Genomic DNA, 12923 nt, shown 5'->3' with positions numbered 1-12923 from the left:
TGGATGGGGGAAGAAGATAAGACTAAGTGAGATAGTGGAGGGGTGAAGGAAAGGGGTGGCATGCTGTGGGTAGACAGTGAAAAGAGGGAAACTGAGGACTGCATAGTAAGAAAAAATTTAATTTAGATGGAGGCAGAAAATAAAGGAAGACCAGAGAAGAAAAGGAAAGGGGAGAGAGAGATGCCAGAGTACGGGGCAGAGATATCAGATCTGAGCGGAGGAAATGAGAAGAGAGAGATGCTAAAAACCACAGGGGGAGGGAAAGAGAGATGAAAGGAAAAAGATGCCAGACCATGAGGGAACAGAGGGAAGATGATGGATGACAGACCAAAGGGAGGGGGTCTATAGGAGAGATGGCAGGGGGAGACACAGTTTCTGGAGGGGCAGACAGTGGATGGAATGGACAGATGCTGGACTGAAGAGACAGGGCAGACGCTGGAAGAAAGAGTGATAAGATGATGAAAGTAGAAACCAGAGACAACAAAAGGTAGAGAAAATCATTTTATTTCTATTTTGTCATTAGAATATATCAGATTTGAAATATATATCCTGCTAGAGACATAACTGGGGACTGCAAAGCCCAGGCAGTGCTTCTTTAGCTTCCAGCTGGCTTAGGGCTCTCTCTGACCAGGGGGCACTCTCCTAACACTATCCCCTTTTTCAATCTCTTCATCTTCTCCTTCTTCTTACAAACAGGGCAGCTATACATCAACCCCTGAACTCACTCTGCGGAACAGATTCCAGATTCTTCAGGAAGGAACTGCCGATGAGGAACAGGAGCAGGAACAGGAGCAGGCCCAACACACAGCTCCATCTCCAGGGACAACTGACCGTCTTCCCCCAAAGAAGCGCAGGGTAATAGTCATCGTGGATTCCATGCTGAGGGGCACCGAGGGACCAATTTGCAGACCGGATATGCAATCTACTATTTCTTTCTAACCTATTTTAAATTTTATTGTTAACCGGTCATATATTTGTTTTATGATCGGGATATTAAAAACTAATAAACTTGGAAACTTGGTCTGCTGTCTGCCTGGAGCCAGGATATGAGATGTCACCACCAGTCTGGATAGACTACTCACGCCTGAGACCACTTTCCTATGCTTCTTGTCCACATAGGAACCAACGACACTGCCAGGAACACACCGGAGACCATCACCAGAGACTTTGGAGCACTGGGTGAGAGGCTGAAGCGGACAGGAGCGCAGGTGGTTTTCTCATCGATCCTCCCAGTTAGAGGCAAGGGAAGAGCCAGAGATGAACGTATCCTGAGGACGAATGAGTGGCTACAGGGATGGTGCCGGGATATGAACTTTGGATTCCTAAACCATGGGGAAGAGCTACAAGGACTTCAGGGACCAGACGGACTCCATCTGACCAGTAGGGGTAAGAACGTCTTCGGACACCGACTAGCCCGCCTGCTTCACAGGGCTTTAAACTAGGTAAGTCGGGGGAGGGTACCCATTCACATATTAGTGCAGAAAGGAATTATCCTGATGAGGGGAGTCGAAACTCCGCTTCCATGTCCAAGGTAAGTACCCACATTGTAAACAGTTCTTTAGGAGTTACACCGACTCGGGTAGGATACGCCTCACAGGGACTTAGCAAACACAAGATATGGAGGGCCATGTATGTCAATGCACACAGTTTAGGTAACAAAATTCTAGAATTGGAGGCTGAAATAAGGAATGCCGACCTAGATGTGGTGGCAATATCTGAAACTTGGTTCACGGACTCACATGGGATATGGCTATACCGGGCTACAATCTACTTCGTCAGGACAGAGAGGGCAGGTTAGGAGGGGGGTAGCTCTATACATTAAAGAGGACATCAAAACCATCAGGATCACAGATGTCAAGTACACCGGGGCATAGACAGGGGGTGGGTAAGCAGAGTGGGCAGACTTGATGGGCTGTAGCCCTTTTCTGCCGTCACCTTCTATGTTTCTATGAAATGGGTTTTTAAAATTTCAGTCTTAGTAGTTTGCCGGTCCACAAAATAATTCTTTTATTTCTGCTGGTCCATGGATGTAAAAAGGTTGAAGAACACTGCCTTAGATGAACCATTAGCCATGCCCCAAGGTGTCCAGCCTCCCCATCCCGCTACCGCTGTTGCTGCCATCACTACTTCTAGAGCCAAAAGGAAACACAGACTTTAAGAAAGGGGATGCAGCATCAGAACAGATGGCAAAGACAGCAGCGGGAAAGACTTTTATACGTCACTATGAGTGGTGGGTCTTTCAACATTCCAGCATGTGTACACACTCAAGACCTACCTTCACGCTCTTGGAAAAGGATGCAGGTCTTGACTGAGCACGTGCATGCTATGATGCGGAAAGGCCTGCCACTCACTGTAGTCTTTAAAGGGCTTCCATGCAGTTATCTTTACCAGCCTTATAGCTTCCCTCCCCCTCAAAGCCTACCACCTAAGGCAGATACCTAATCTGACTAGTGATAGGGCAAGCCTTGCCAAAAATAGATTTATGAAGGGTAAACTAAATGTTAAATTAACCACAGCATGCAAATAAATGTAATAGTTGTGAGAAATAAAAATACTAATATTTTCTAATGGTGTTAATTATTGAAGAATAACACAAAAGGGGTGGAAACATCTAATAAGATGTGGTTAAAAAACTACAGAGAAACTATAAAGATATTACTAATACATATAATTCTAATAAGGCAGGGGGTCATATAATCAGTACCCTGAAGAGGTGACATTATACAGAATATATTAATAAAGTGGTAATGAAAAACTAAATGGACTACTGGTAAAATTCCAGCAGAAGGTATTTGTCTAACATTGTGTGCACATGACAATAAGAAGTATTGCTGACTCAAAAGGAGAGGGGAGGGGGCATTCCTGAGACATTGAATACAATGCCAATAGTCAAGTGGACATTGTATCAGAGGTATCACCAGAACGAACCATAAGGACTATTGTTTAAAAAGATGGTCTAAGCATGTCACGTGGAAGGAGGGAACAGTGCCCAAATATGGTCAGGGTCTGAAGAATAAGGGGAATGGGAGAAAGTAATTAGGTGTGGAAGGATTTGAGCGGTTGTGAACTGTACTGCTCTATCCAATGAGCAGACAGGCATGAGGGGCTAACTGAAGATTGTGCTTACTATATATTCAATGAATGTACTATGCCAGGTGTGTCCATCTTGCCAATTTCTGTGCAGAGGGCACCCTTTTTGGGCCCAAAAAGTGAATAAATTTTAATTGCATTACTTCACTCAAAGTCTCTCAGAGTCTTACTCATCTTGTGGGCAGCGCTTTTCTCACAATGAAGGGTAAACTAAATGTTAAACTAACCAAACCAGAGCTACAGCATGCAAATAAATGGAATAATCACTGTGGTTCTTCTGAAAAATAGCCCTATCTGTGGCCCTTAAGAGCTAATGTTTGATCTCTATATACGATGAACTCTTATGATCTCATTTCAGAAAAGTATCATTTATAAATTCACCATTATCCTCTATGTCTGTTAAAATTACACTGTAAGCTCTTTTCAGCAGGGACAGTCTCTTGCGTATTTAACATACAGTGCTGCGTGCATCTGGTAACGCTTTAGAAATAATAGTAGTAGTAGTAGTAGTATTAGAAAAGAAAACATGAATTTCTTTGGAACATAAAAGCGGAGCAACTGATCGTTTAAGTTATTTACCAGTAAGAGACCCAGCAACACTCCCCTGGGAGAGCCAAAGCTGGTCAGGTCTCTGAAGCTATGCAGAGTCAGGTCTTTCTAATTCCAGGACTGAGGCCACCAGGCAGACTAGATGCTGTGGACTACAGAAGGCAACACAAACCTCAGCAGTATTCTGCCAAGGAAAGGTCACAGGCATCATTGGTGTGGCTAGGATTACCCAGTTCTCAACACCCAAGAATGGGGAAGAAAGATCAGGCAAATGCAATGCAAACCAGTGTGATGATGATGGAAGAGCATTATTACTTACGTGAAATTCTGGAATCTTAGTAGGTTACAGAGACCAATCAAAACACACTGTACATGAGCTTCAAATATCACACTCAAGGCTTCAAAGCTCCTGTGCTTCAGCTTCTGCTGATTGTCCTTGTAATACCTCCAATCAAAAAAGTACTACAATCTAAGATTATGGGGGTGGGGCTCAGCAGTAGGGAGGGGTGTCTTTTTTTTTTTTTTTAAAGACCCTGCTATTGTGCTTGTTATGTGAGTACACATCACAAGCACAAATAAAACCAAAAAGTCCCGGCTCAGCTGCAAAGGACTTCTTTGGTTTATTTTATATGGGCTCAGCTGTTGTGTGTGTTGTGTTCATGCATAAGAGCTACCTGCAGCTTCAGAGCTGCCAGTAAATTACAGTCTCGATTCTTCGTTACAGGGGGTGGGGGGCGCACTTCCTTTAGTGCATCCTAATGCGCTCCTTGCTAAAGAATGACACAGGGACAAATTTTTCCCGTCCCCACAGGAACTCATTTTTCCTTCTCACCCCCGTGAGTTCTTTTCCTGTCCTGCTCCATTCTTGCAAGCTCCGTCCTCATCTACACAAGCCTCAAACACTTTAAAATCATAAGTGTTCGAGGCTTGTGCAGTTGAGGCAGAGCTTACAGGAATGGGGCAGGGACATTGACAACAACAAAACTTGCAGGGACAGGAAGGAGAAATTGAGTTCCCACGGGGACAAATTTGTCCCTGCGTCATTCTCTACTCCTTGTAATGCATTTACATGGAGTTCTTGGTGGCTGCGTCAGCCATCGGTACACGGACAACACTTCTGTGCATCTAGAGGGGAGCTTTCCAGAACAGTAAGACTACTTTAACGAGTCTGAAGCGATCTTCATTTGTTGCGTGATGCTCAACACGAAACAAAGTGCAAATTATACGCTAAGTACTGTGGTGAAAGGGGGATGAACTGTGCCACGCAGTAGGAGCAGCTCTTGTGTTCAGGCCCAGTAGAGTGCAAGCTTGTGATCATTGGAGGCACCTAACTAAAGCAAGCACCAGCCGGGGTGGGGGTTGGGGCCACAACTCTTAGGTTACAAAACTACAAGTCCCAATCCCTTTCTGTTACAGTCAAAGCCTCTTTGCTATGGCAGAAGTTCAGAAATCTTTTTTTCCCCAGTGTGATTTTGAATGCAGCTGTTATGCGTGTGTTCCACAACTACAGCCAGCTGTTAGGTGCAGGGCACACATGCACACAACACATGCTTGAATTTAGACACAAAATAGTCCTACTGAAGCCTATCGACAGCTCCAGTCCTGCCAGAAAATTTTGACCAGTGAAAGGTAGGGGTGCTCCTTGCTGTGTATTACAGGGAGTGCTCATTTTAATACTAATGAGCTTTTTGTAATGCATCTGCATAGGATTCTCGGTGGCTGCTACCGTGATTGGCAATAGCCCACTAGAGCCATTTTGTGAGGAGCTACCCTGCAAGCAAGATTGGCTACAACCAGTCTTACTGGTGCCTCAGGGCAGGATGCAGAAAGTGCCAGCAACCCAGGTTGGGAACAATTTTGGTTTTCCAGGGCATGATTAGCACATATGCACGCTATTTATGCTGAGGAGCCCTGAAAAGGGGTAAGAACTCTGCCTGGCGCCTGCACACACGGAGCTAAATGGTAGGCACAGCTCTTCTGTGCAGGCCCAGTTTCCAATTGTAGGAGCTCTGGAGCAATTTATTTTTGTGTTAGTTTTTGGTTTGTTTCAGCCATGATATGGGCTCCCACCAATTATTCCGCAAACAATTGAAAACCTGGCTCTTTTCTAACATATAATCATTTTTTCTAACATAAGATCATTTCTTCTCCTGTTTATTTTCCCTCTATTCATATACTCTTGTAAATCTTTCTCCTCTCTTCTTATATTTTTAAAGCTTTGTAAACCGTGCCGAGCTCCACTTCCATGGAGATGATGCGGTATATAAACTTAAGGCTTAGTTTAGTTTAGTTAGTAGTTGTTGTGCGAGTGTGTCCCCCACGCCTAACAGCTATAGGCGCAGGAAATATACTCACACAACAGATGCAGAAACAACTACCGGCAGTTCTGAGCATTATAAGGAGTGCTTATTAAATACTAAGGAGTGCCTTGTAATGCATTTGCATAGGGTTCTTGGTGGCTGCTACAACAATTGGCAGAAATCCTTAAGATCCCTTTTGAGTATCAGAGGCTGAGCTGCCATGGAAGTAAGACTAGCTACAACTAGTCTTTCTTCCATGGTAAGCTTTTGAGAATCTCCCTGAAAGTCTGGACTTTTCTTTAAGCAGTCACCACCACTCTCTTTTTACCAACTGAGATCACTGTCACACAGTCCCCTTGATTTTTCTCCTGGCGAGCAGCTACAGGTCCACCCTCATCCACTTCTTCCTTGCCAAGCTGAACTAAACACACCATTCTGGTAATTCCATTCGGATCTTTATCCCCACAGGCTACTCTTGGTCCCAAGAGTCACCCTCGGTACTCAGACTCTGGCAGGAAATCAGGATAACCAAAAACCCTGCTTCTTCCCAACACCTACCTTTTCTTTCTTTTACCACCCTGCCTTCTTCAGGCTGGGTCCTCCAACTCCATCCACTTAAAGAGTTCTTACATATACATCTCTTAGTGAATCCCACAAGAATCTCTCACCTGTAGCAGAGGCTTACTTCTTGGGGGGAGGGATGTCACACTAGTCTTGTAATATAGAGATGGAGACACTGGCCCTCTGACGTCAGAAAGAAAGAGGGAGAGACAGGTTGGGTCATGGGAAGGAGAAAGAGGGACGCTTTGGGACTCAGGAGGGAGGAAGCACAAACTTCGGACAAAGGACGGAAGGAAGGAGGGAGGGGACATGAACTTGGGACACTGAATGGAGGGAGGGATGGGAGCATGAGCAATAGGATGGAAGAATGGAGGGAGGGAGTGAAAGAGATGCCGAGATGGGGGAGAGAATAGAAAGCGTGAATCGGATGTCAGGGAGAGGAAGAGAGAGATGATGCATATGGGGAGATGAAAAAAAGAGGAAAATTGTTGGGGAAAAAGGAGGGAGAGAGAATTATTGGACATGGTAGTGGGAGAGGAGTGGGGCAGAGATGAATAGGGAAGAGAGAGATGAGAGGGAGTAATGTTGGGCGTGGTAGTGGAGAGGGAACAGGGGGATGGATGGAAAGGGATGCAAAATGGGCCTCAAGGAGGTGGGGAAGGGGGGGAAGAATACTAGGATCAGAGTTGCATACAAATTCAACTTAAAACTGTTTAAAAAATGGTACCCGTTCTTAACTCGGACACTGCCTGTATTCAGTTATCAGTAGCACTGCATTTAATTTTGTCTAACTGGAAGAATTCCTTTAAGGCAGATTATAATTATTGGTGGAAAACAATTTGCATGATTTATAATTACAAAGCAGTATTAGCTAGCAGATAAACTGTGATGATGCAGACTGTGCATGCAATTTTTATGTTTTCTCTCTAGAGCTATGTTATTAAATTGCCATTATTTCTTAAAACAATAGAAAAAGAACTTGAATTAGGAAAAGTTTCTAACTGTGTAAAAACAACGTCAGCTGGGCTCTGCAGAAAAACTAACTTAAGTAGCAGGGTTATGCCACTTAATGCAGGAATTTCTGCACATGCTCAGAACATTCTTGAAGTCTCTAAGCCAGGAATGTCAAACCACAATTCTAGAGGGTCACACACCAGTCTAGTTTTCAGGTCACCCCCTAATGATTATACAGATGTATTACATACAATGAAGACAGTGCATACAAATATATTTTATGATCAATTATATGAAATATCCTGATGACTTGACAGTGGTGTACCTGGCTTGTGTGACACCCGGGGCCCATCATTTTTTGGCACCCCCCTCCCCATCTGTACGAAAAACATGATTTTTAGTAACAAACCACATGTCACACATGAGTACCTAGGAAAAGGCAGCATCTTACATACTGCAGTGAGAAGTACAACATCAATACACCCATTGTAAAACTAAACAAGCCAGACTAGTACAGATCAATCCTGTAATCAATCCTAACAAAAAACCATGTCTTTCGAACACACAGAACACAGAAAACACCTTCGCCTAGTATGGAAAGTCATCACAAACTTACCCCTCCCCCTTTTACAAAACTGTAGTGTGGATTTTAGCCACGGTGGTAACAGCTCTGATGTTCATAGAATTCTGAGCATCAGAGCTGCTACCACCACGGCTAGCGCTAAAAAACGCTCCACAGTTTTGTAAAAGGGGGGATAAAATAGAAATACATAGACAAAGGTTAAATTGAACCAGCAAGAAGCTGGACTCTGCATACAATGCAATACCACAGAAACAGTGACACGTTTCCTAAAGCAATAAATAAATAGAATTTTTGTTCTACCTTTGTCTTCTCTGGTTTCTGCTTTCCTCATCTTCTTGTTACTCTCTTCCTTCCATCCACTGTCTGCCATCTCTCTGCCCCTATATGGCATCTTCTCTCCTTCTATGCCCCTTCCAGAAACAGTATGCCTCCCCCTTCCATCTCTCCTTTCACCTCCATTGGTCTGGTATCTGTCTCCTCTCCTTCCCCCCTGCTCTGGCATCTCTCTCTCCGCTCCCTTCCTCCTGTTCTTCCCTGGTCTTCCTTCTCAATTTATTTTCTGCCTCTGTCTAAATTCTTTTTTACTATTCAGTCCTCAATTTCCCTCTTTCACTGTGTCTACCTATAGCTTGCCACCTCTTTCCCTCATCCCTTCCAGTAACTAACTCTATCCTCTTCCCTCAATCCTGCTGTGCCCTTTTTTTTTCTTTCTCCTCCCCACTTCCTTCTAGCATCTGCTCCCCCTCTGTTTCCCTCTCTCTACCCCTTCCATCTACTGTTCACCCTCTATCTCGCCCCTTCCAATCACTGCCCTCTGTGCTTTTTCTATCCAGTGTGCACCCTCTCTCTCTTCCATATGGCATCTTCCCTCTTTCTATGCTCCTTCCATAAACTATCTATCCCGTGCCCCTTCTCTCCTTTGTACATGATTGATTTCAACTCTGTCACCTCTCCTTTTTTCTCTCTCTGTCACCACCCCCTCCCCTATGCTCTGGCATCTCTCTCTTCTCCTTTCTTTCCTTCCCACCTCACAGTCTGGCATCATCCCTTCCCTGATTCCCGGCATCTCTCTCTCTTTCCTTTTCTCCATCTCTCCCTCCCCCTCCATGCTCTGACATCTCCTCCTTCCTTTCCCCCTTCCTTTTCCCTTGATCTGGCATACCTTCCTCCTTCCCTCCATGCCCTGGCATCTCTTCTTCCCTCCAAGCCCTGGCATCTCCTTTCATTCCCTCTAGTTGGGTACAGCCACACTCTCCCCAATTCTCTCCCCCTCTGCTCCCTTTCCTCCTTCTGTCACCCAAGGCCTGATGTCCTGAACTTCATCGGGCAGCAGCAGCATTCACAATTCACTGCCGTTGCCCGCTTCAAGCCTTCCTCTCTGTCGGGTCCTGTCTTCATGAAAACAGGAAGTAGGCAGGACCCGGCAGAGAGGAAGGCCTGAAGCCGGCAACAGCAGTGAATTGTAAAAGCTGCTGCCGCCCAAAGAAGGTAATGGAGCACCGAGGCAGACCGCTTCTCCCCCCTCCCAGCTGAACCCCCGATGACCCTCCTATCTCTCCCCCCCAAGTGAACCTTTCCGACCCTCCCAGCGAAAGCAGCAAACCTCCTTCCAGTAGCGTCGGCTGCTTCGCGGCTTTCTCCTGCCAGTGAAGAGTCACTGATGACGTCATCAGTGTTGCGGCAGAGGGAGGCGAAAGCCGCGAAGCAGCCGACGCTACTGGAGGGAGGTTTGCTGCTCTCGCTGGGAGGGTGGGGGGTGCGATAGGGACCGGGCTGGCTGTGCACCCCCTCTAAGGCTGCACCCGGGGCGGACCGCTTCCCCCTTGGTACGCCACTGCAACTTGATTTGATTTGCAGCCTTCCAGATCTGCAGGTTTGACACCCCTGCTCTAAGCACTGTAAACCAGTGTTTCTCAACTCGGTCATGGACTATCCCCTTGCCAGTCAGGTCTTCATGATATCCACAATGAATAAGCATGAAATAAATTTGAATATAATGGAGGCAGTGTATGCAAATCAAGTTTATGCATATTCATTGTGAATATCTTGAAAACCTGACTGGCAAGGGGCTACTCCAGGACCGAGTTGAGAAACACTGCTGTAAACAATGCTCCATCCCCAGGTACTTTCGAATACTGCCACTTGTTTAAGAATTACTGTTTTGCTGGTTCTTAAAGAAAATAGTAGTTTTGATCCCTCCATGTGGAATTTAATATTAATTTTCATTCCTTCACCACATTAATACTTTCTTTTAAACACATTTTAAAGCTGCTGAGATTCTTAATGGTGTAATTTTATGAGTACATATTTACCTTGGAAGTATAATGGTTCTCATCCCCATCCGTCCACAAGTCCTGCTCATAGTAGTAAAGACCATCGTTAATGACTTTCCCAAGTTCAGAAGTCATCTTTGCTCGGGACACATGGTTACCAGTGCGATCCCCACCAGGATGCTTTCGCAGATGTGGAGGCGTCTGTGTTACAATCAAAATTTTGTTCAGATCCTGATCATCTATTTCATAGTCTGAATCGTCATCAGACCAGTCTGTAAAGGTGTTCTTACGGCCTTCCATCTGAGGCATCTCTTCATCAAACAGAAAATCGAGCTCCTCCTGTTCCTCTGCTGGTGGTGCTGACTGCTGCTTTGGAGCTGGTGGAGAATCAGGCACAGACTCCTGCTGAGATAACAATGATGTACTTAGTTTATAAGTATTTCTGAGGTACTAAGTAAGACAAAATTTTACTTTGAGGAGCAAGATGAATGTTTTGTAGTAAACATTTTGTGTTAGCTGAAAGAGGGGGCCATAATGTGTTTTTCTACTACAGTACTCCCCAGATATTCGTGGGGGTTCCGTTCCAGGAACCCACGCAAATATTGAAAAACCACGAATACGGTTTTTCACCTGGGGAGGCAGGAGGGCGGCTGGAGAGGGCAGTTAGAGCGCCGGCATGTGAAGGAAGTCACTCGCGGTATTGCTCCAACCGCCTCTTCCTGTACTAAAGGCAGGCTTCACCAATAAGGAGCTGTTTTGACATGCAGCTCCTGATTGGTGAAACTCGACTTTAGTACAGGAAGAGGAGGTCAGAGAATACCACGAATGACTGGGTTCGTGAACCGCAAATTCATGGGAGGAACATTGTATACCTGTGGTGCTGGGGCAAGGTAGATATGGGAGTTTAAATGCGAGTTGTAGAAAATGGGTAGGGAGCGTTATTTGAGATCCGTTACTTGTAATTTACAGTCATCATGGCAGGTCTCATGGCTAGTCAAGTACATATTATACTTTTGAATGCTAGGTCAGTATATAATAAGTTGCAAATTACAGTGGTACCTTGGATTACGAGCATAATCCGTTCCAGGAGCATGCTCGTAATCCAAAATGCTCGTTTATCAAAGCAAAGTTCCCCATAGACAATAGTGGCAACAGCAACGATTGGTTCCAGAACCCGGGGTCTGTACCTGTCGGGGCCGGGTGCTGCAGCGCCATCTCCTCCGTCTGTCATCAGAAGAAGAACCCCACAGTGTCGCTTTGGGGGGGAGATGCGTGTAATGTCCGCCAGCCGCTGGAGAACCCTGCAGTGCCTTCAGAGGGATGCCTCCTCCATCCGCCAGCCAGCCCTCCACGTCATATGCCCCTCGCATGCTGGAGAGCCCCCACCCGAGCCCACGCCCCACCCGCACGCCACACACCATGCCGATGATTGACGCTGTGTGCGTCACACACAACTCGCAGGCGGGACGGCACCCGGCCGCGCAGACCCAGACAGAGGTCCTCCAACCTGCGGAAGGCACCCAACGTGGAAGGCTGGCTGGAAGACGGAAGAGGAATCCTCCGAATCGGCACTTCCTGTACTGTAAGTGCTCGTTTATCGGGGCAGTACTCAGTTTGCGAGTCAAAAGTTTGCTGAGTGTTTTGCTCGTCTTGCAAAACATTCGCAAACCGGGTTACTCGCAAACCGAGGTTCCATTGTATTTATGACCTGGCAGCTAATTATGAAATAGATGTACTTTGTATTACTGAAAGTTGGCTTTTAAATTCAGATACAGCTATTTTAGTTGAAATTTTTCCCCCTTCTTACATATCCTTTTCCCAGCCTCGGGTGGGTTTAAGTTAGTAGTGGAGAACAATATTGAGTTCTTTTTTAAAAAAATTATCTGTTTATTCATTTGAAAATAATATCAAGCATTACACTTAAAATTTTTTACAAAGAAAAATAATAACAAGTAGGTAACAAACTTCTTCTTAGACCCCAAATAAGAACATAGGGGGAAAGTCCACCTAAAGGGACTTTTAATTTAAACAACAAGAAATAATAACAAAAAAGGCTTTAACAGATATATTCCTCTCATAATATAACACCCATTAGTCCCTGATGATCTTTTTCATGTCTAGAAAGCTCCTAAGATGTTCTGAAACAAAAAAAGTATATTTCGTCCCCAAATATTTAATGAGGCATTTACAAGGGTAAACCAATTGGAAAGTGGCTCCAAGATTTTTCATTTTTTGCCTCATTACTAGAAACAATTTTCTCCTTTCTTGTGTCTCTTTATTAACATCAGGATAAATCCAAATACGCAAGGTAGCTCTTTCCTCAATTTTTGTAGTGGATGTTTCCAGGATTTCTGAGATATTTCCCAATTCGAGTGGTTGAGGTAAAGGTTCTTGATTTACTGCTAGTGTTTCGCTCCCTAATTTCTTAATAAGACCAGGTAAATAATAAATCTTATTCAAGGGAGGAATAAGTTCAGGAGCAAAACCCAGAATTTGAACCAGACAGCTCTTAAACAATTCAACAGAATAAATTTCTACCATCCTTGGGAAATTTAATAGTCTCAAGTTCAATTGTCTATCATAATTCTCTAGTTGCTCTATTTTCGTATGTAC

The 12923-nt window shown here is 44.8% G+C and overlaps 1 protein-coding gene across 6 annotated transcripts in view; it reads right to left on the bottom strand.

The window, feature by feature from the left end:
• LARP1B (La ribonucleoprotein 1B) overlaps nucleotides 1–12923 on the bottom strand; it is a 277107-nt gene that overhangs the window by 92173 nt on the left and 172011 nt on the right. For 5 of the 6 annotated variants that reach the window (XR_004538886.1, XM_033939051.1, XM_033939069.1 and 2 more), the window contains one exon: nucleotides 10350–10715. Coding sequence is in view for 5 of the 6 variants with exons in the window: in XM_033939051.1 (XP_033794942.1) it covers nucleotides 10350–10715 (366 nt within the window). In the remaining variant the exon portion in view is untranslated. The remainder of the gene's footprint in view (nucleotides 1–10349; nucleotides 10716–12923) is intronic. The other variant, XM_033939060.1, reaches the window with a different exon arrangement.

This window comes from Geotrypetes seraphini, chromosome 1 (genome assembly GCF_902459505.1).
Source record: "Geotrypetes seraphini chromosome 1, aGeoSer1.1, whole genome shotgun sequence".
NCBI classification, from domain to species: domain Eukaryota; kingdom Metazoa; phylum Chordata; class Amphibia; order Gymnophiona; family Dermophiidae; genus Geotrypetes; species Geotrypetes seraphini.
The sequence above is the reverse complement of the archived record's forward strand: the minus strand, read 5'-3'. Positions and strand labels throughout refer to the sequence as shown.